At 39.4% G+C, this 6000-nt stretch overlaps 1 protein-coding gene across 1 annotated transcript; it reads right to left on the bottom strand.

Moving 5' to 3' along the window:
- Window positions 1-1473: 1473 nt before the first annotated feature.
- On the bottom strand, window positions 1474-4716 carry LOC311256849 (UDP-N-acetylglucosamine transferase subunit ALG13). The gene is made up of 4 exons (XM_084352227.1): window positions 4510-4716; window positions 3316-3478; window positions 1802-1940; window positions 1474-1720 (listed from the first exon to the last, which is right to left on the bottom strand). Exons 1-4 carry the CDS (start codon window positions 4588-4590, stop codon window positions 1609-1611), a joined length of 495 nt encoding a protein of 164 aa, XP_084208353.1. The 5' UTR covers window positions 4591-4716; the 3' UTR covers window positions 1474-1608.
- Window positions 4717-6000: the final 1284 nt, after the last annotated feature.

The following is a 6000-nucleotide window of genomic DNA, read 5'->3' as shown; positions in this document are numbered from 1 at the left end:
CTCTCATTTAAAATGAGGGCATGCTCTCAGTGATTCTCTGAGATTTAATGGAGGCTGAATGAATACAGTGTGTACCTCTTCACTGCACATTAGATGATTTATGAAAACCTCTTGTGCTCGCTGAAGCAGATGGGGCCGCTTTCAGCAGAGATACGGGGACAGATCGAGGTACATTTGGTATGGCTTCCATCAACAACATGACCTGGTACCACATCAAGAACCTTCGCTTAAAAAATAGCTGAAAGGCATCCAAATGTCTGCACCTGCTCTTTCCAGTTTGGATTGGGAGAAACTGGAGTATATTCCACTACGTGCCGGGAGGACAAATGATATTGGAAGGTCATCGTTTTAAACATTATCTCACCCTTGTGGCAAAAATTGGTACAACTCGCTTCTTTGTGATGCAGCAAATTTGTTTCGTGTCCGTGAATCAGCACTTTTTACACCAAACTGTCTCCTTTTAAATAAGTGAAAATAAGTAGGAAGTGATATGAAGTGAGATGAAGTGATATGCAGACTATTCATATTTCATGTCATAGCAGAAACCTTCAGGGAGATAAACAGTATGACCTTCATTTAAATGTATCCACCACCAGTATGTGCTTCTCTAAAAGTACTGTGATTACAAAGAAATATAAAGAAACAAAAGAGCTGAAGCTGTGAAGAGGTAAACGGTCTGCACTGCACAGTAATGGTGCGCCACAAAGACTAAAGGTTGGACATCATCATAAAATGGATGCCATAAATTGTATTGTCTAAAAATAGAAGTTAGCATTAAGCATAACCTTCCCATAAGGTCTCTGTACTCTAACAAATCAGCAAATAAAACTGACTTGACTGTCGAGGTCACAGACAGACAAAATGCTGACTGTAGGGCTGCACAATTTATCGGAATATATATAAATTGCATATATATAAGTGCAGTATCCGAATCCATTCGCAAAGAGCAGCAACTGTTTGATTATGGTCATGTTGTGGTGCCACAGACATGCTAATCGTATCCTCCAGACATAAGGGAACATGCTTGTTTGGTTCAGAATCAAAAATCACATCAATATTTACATTTTTTCAACTGAAAATGAAAAGCAGACACTACCATCCCCCCTAAAATTGTTACTCATATCGCATGTGAAAACCATTAAAGAACTGAAAATGCATTAACAGTAACATCCACACTCGAAGGATGAACTCGGCTTTCAGGCCGTGGATCGTCTAGGTCAAGACCTTTTGAAGGGACTTCCATTCCTAACTTTGGTTTTGAAGACTGAGCGGTTCTTTGTCTTCGCTGCTCTGAACCAATGAAGCCTTTGTTCCATCTCAAAGTGCAGCTCTGCCTTCAACTCTCTGAACTGCAGCGTGTTCGACTCAAACCCCCTCAGGCTGGTGAAGTTTTCTTTTTCTTTCCCTTGTATAAACTTTTAAAAAAGCAAAATCTAGAACGAAAGATATGAATTCACAGCACACACAAGGATGTGAGATTAAGAGATATATTATCACCACATACAAAAATAGAAAACACTCCAATGCGAGAACCAGGCATCATAATCTACTGCAACATCATCAAACTTTAGTGTAACATAAAATAAACAGTCCTGTGAAATCAAAGTCTCACTGAACACCGAGAGCTTTGTCGAGGAAGTTTGCAAAATGCTTCGGCTGTCCGGGCATGAAGGGCTGGAGAACAGAGAGATCCATGGTCCTCAGTGTTTCTGTCAGGGTGCTGGAAGATTTTAAAAAAACAAACTGTGTGTTACTTTCATTTAGCTAAATACACTCACATGTACATGTGAGAAACACATACCTGCATGTGCAGTACAACAAGTGTGAGTCCATGTGTAGCTGTCTGGCCAGCTCCAGCTGGTGGTTGTTCATCAGCTTGTCATTGACTACGACCAGCAGAGGCCTGCCTGCACCGAGCGCCTCCAAACAACTTCCTGCCCCTGAGGAGAAAAACAAGATCCTTCCTCACTCATGACTCGAACTAAACTCAGTCTGCTTCTAATCATGGAGGTGAACAACACCGTGACACGGATAGGGCTGAAAACAACATGTTAGTATCATCAGCAGCAGTTTTTTTTTGTTTGTGGGTAGTTTAGCTCATGATAAGGCTCATTTCAACTGTTAATGTTGCATGATGCCAAAGTGTTTTTGCTTTATGTTGTTGGAAAATTTAAACCCAGAAGGAAAAACAACTGCAACTGGGTCAGTGTGACAGATTCAAAAGTTTCAAAAACATGCTCTTTCATATTGCTGTAAGCGATGTCTGTCACAATATCACAATAACTGTGATTAAAAAATTAAATATTTATATCGAGTTAATAATACACAACAATAATATCATCTAAATAATTCAGCAGATATATTCGGCCATGTGCATCATTCATTTATGTATTCCTCTGGTTGCATTTTAACTAGTAATTGAGTGTTAATGTTGTTTTTGTGCGCTTTATTTTAAGGGTAGTTTATTTTAAGGGTAGTTTATTTTGAGGGTAGTTTATTTTCCCAAAAAAGACACAAAACACGCAGTGAAGGTAACAATACATTGGTTTGCTAGCATTTTTATTTTCAAATGTAAATAGATAATGCCATATTATTGTCATTGTGAATTCAGCCATGATAATCATGTAGTGAAAACCTGATAATGCGACAGCCCTTATTGCTGTGTTTTAACTGTATATAATTTACAGTAAACTGGGTCAGACTACAGAAACATTAACACAACTCTAATTCCCAAAAAGTTGGGATGCCACTAAACATAATTAAACACAATGCGATACTTTCCTTATTGACAAATCAGTCACTGATCAGTCAGTAACAAAAAACTTTTTTTAAATTGGGGTTGTATGATCCTTTGGTACGTATTAATCGTCTGATCCTCAGGTCAGATTTCGCCTCATTAACACACTTGACTGAACATCATCCTGTTTATGATGGTTTGCTCTACTTCCTCTGATGCCCTCATTCTGTATCTGTCTGCTGTTGATGCTCCGCTGTGTTAATCATCAGTTTCCTGTTTAATGTTTGCACACTGCTGACAGACCTGTATTTGCTTTTCCTTTGAGTTCCACATCGTCATTAATGTCTTCCGGGCCGGCAACAGACGCGAGCACTATCTGCATTGGCTGACTCACTCTTTGAATGATTATTAATGAGCATTATGTTTTTAAAAGGCCACATAATGAGACAGCAGTTTGACGTGCAGAGCATCATCATCAAAAGATTACATTTAAATGCAGCCAATATTTACTCCTTCATGAGTCAACACGGAGTGTATTGTGCTGAAATTGTGCTAAAGGCTTCTGATATTTTACTGACCTGCATGGCTGATGACGAGGTCCGCCTTCTGGATGTCTAATGCGATAGAGTCTTTGAATCTAAATGCTTCCAGTCTGATGTGTGGACAGCTGTCAGCATCTGGAAGAAGAGATCCTCTACCAACCTGAAGAACCAAACGCTCATAACCACGAGCCTTTAAAGCCTGTAGGGGGGAGAAATTGTGTTTTATAAAGAAGCACTATTTGTATAATAAAGCCATGTTATCATGAAGTATCTTGACATCCAGATAAAGAGCAGGACTCCGTCACCTGTGCCAACACTCGATGCAGCTTCAACACCTGACACCTCACAGCATCACAGCTTTGGTTTCATGTTTCTTATGTTACGGCTGTTCTTTTTACACAGATGATCAGCACTCAAACAAAACCAAGCTCTACTTTCATACAGGTACAGTATCTGCGTAGCATGTTTTAACCTCTTAACATACAGTTTTCGTAGTATTTACACAGCTTTAAGGTTCAAAATATTCTCTTATGACACACCGTATCAGCTTGTTCCAGCTGAAGCCATATGACAGAGACTTTGTTTTCAGGCTGCATTATTCTGACAAATACTAATGAACTTGTTTAACATTTTTTTACTCATTTACCCCAAATTTATACCGACAATTAGGATATCTTTATTAGTTTGGGATCTCCATTGAAATTTTAAATAAAGTTCATAACGTTTTAACACTGGTTGACTGCACAGCATGGGTTTGTGATGAGCAACTAGTATACAAGGAAGACAAGCCTGCAAATTTGTGGTATTTGTTTACTTGTCCATATCCATGTTGTGCAACTTTATAATTGTAGCTACTGCGCGACATTTCAGAATGAAAAATACATTTATTTTACAGCTATGGTGACGAGTTACTTATCAGATTGAGATTTTACATGAATATTATGTTATCATTTTAGAAAATATGATGCATTTTTATAGATTAAACCACCCAACAGTATAATACATTTAAAAATAATGGTCAGATAATACAATACAACACTGACAAGGGGCCAGTCTGCATAATGAATACTGAGTACTTTATGGTGGTATTTCTACTTTAATTTCCTTGAGACTGAGTGTACATAATACGTCGTAGCAGTATAAAGTAGTATAACTTCAGGAGTCATTCTGCAGCATTTAAGGGAAATTAGCAACATGCTAGCTCACTTCAACACCACCTTCTTCTCTCACCTGAACGGCCTCTGGCGTCGTGATGCTTTCAATGAGCTCATCAAAGCTCGTGGTTCCGACCGTCACAAACACTGTCTTCATGCCTGCGCGAATAAAACTGTTAAATGTTCTGGTTTTCAAGTGTTTTGAAACACCTGACAGCCTCCTCTGCTCCTCTGCCTCTGACAGCTCAGCGTCATCCTGCTGCCACTTCCGCTTCGAACCGATGACGTCACAGCCCTGACTGCAAGAAAACCCCGCACTGCTGCCCCCCAGAGGCCTGGAGCTGCCACTGTCTCACACTGCATGTGAATGAGGCTGCAGTGTGAAGAAACACCAGTTTAAATCTCAGCTGTGATGCCTCAGAGTGCATGTTTTTTTGTGCATATAATAAAAAACTCATCTGCATCAGTTTTCATAATCATAGTCACTGCACAATGATGGTTAATTAAGAATGAAAATACTTGATTTACTTGGTTAATTTAGGCTACTATAATTTTGTGCTTTTTTTTATTTGAGCCCAATAATCAGACTGAAATGACATTTTGTCTTCCCCTTAATTTACATGCTAAAAAATATATAACAAAACCAAACTAACAGGTGATGAGATCTTACTGAAAAAGGAAAACAGACGCAACCAAATCAGTGCAGTTTGAAGAAAAAAAGTATATCATGGCCAAGGACAAGTTGTAGTCTTCACTTTAGCCCTTTCTCACACATATTGTAAACTCAAGGTTAGCCTATGCCCAGGGCTATATGATCCACACTGTTCTTCTACTAGCCCTGGGTTAAGCACAAAAGTGCTTTGAAGTCAAGCTGAACAGTGTCGAGTGTTGTCTTACTACTCCTTTTATCTTCAGCCCCGTTCACACCAGCACCTCTGAGCCCAAAGCACAGTGTGAAAAACACTGCTGTGTGATAAAGAGAAACTAAGCACGGACTCTACGCACTTTTTCATGTCAGTTCATTTCAAACTCTGTAAAATTAATCACAATGCGGTGAATAAATACATAATTCCTGCATTTTGCCTTCCTTTTTTTCTTCTTCTTCTTGCACAGACATAGTGTAGAGAGTTATTCTGTGATTCCCACCCCAATCAATTAATTAAATGTTGCTGCCAACAGTTAGTGGTCACCAACAAAGTTCCTCCTGTGATCCCATCCCCAGTTCCCACCTTACTTACATGAAAAGTACATTATTTCTGCAGCATTAGGCCCAAACAAAGTATGCCTTATGAGTAAAACTTGCTGCTGAGGGTGAAGTTGGACCATTAACCAGGGAAAGGATATTGTGACAACCTTAGCACAGATTCAGTCCACCACAAACCCACTTCATATATTTTTCTGGGCCAATATGTCCCTCCAGAAGACATCCAGAGTCATTTGTCTCAACACCTGGGACACAGAACCTCTGAGAATAAACTGTGTCTGCCATTAGTTTGAGTTGAACATCTGCTCCTCATTTTGGACCGAGGCCCTTCGGTGACAGTGAATAAGTTGCCCTGTCACAGTT

Source organism: Pagrus pagrus (assembly GCF_965226575.1).
Source record: "Pagrus pagrus genome assembly, chromosome: 5".
NCBI classification, from domain to species: Eukaryota; Metazoa; Chordata; class Actinopteri; order Spariformes; family Sparidae; genus Pagrus; species Pagrus pagrus.
Note: the sequence above shows the minus strand (reverse complement) of the source record. Positions and strands in the feature narration are given on the sequence as shown.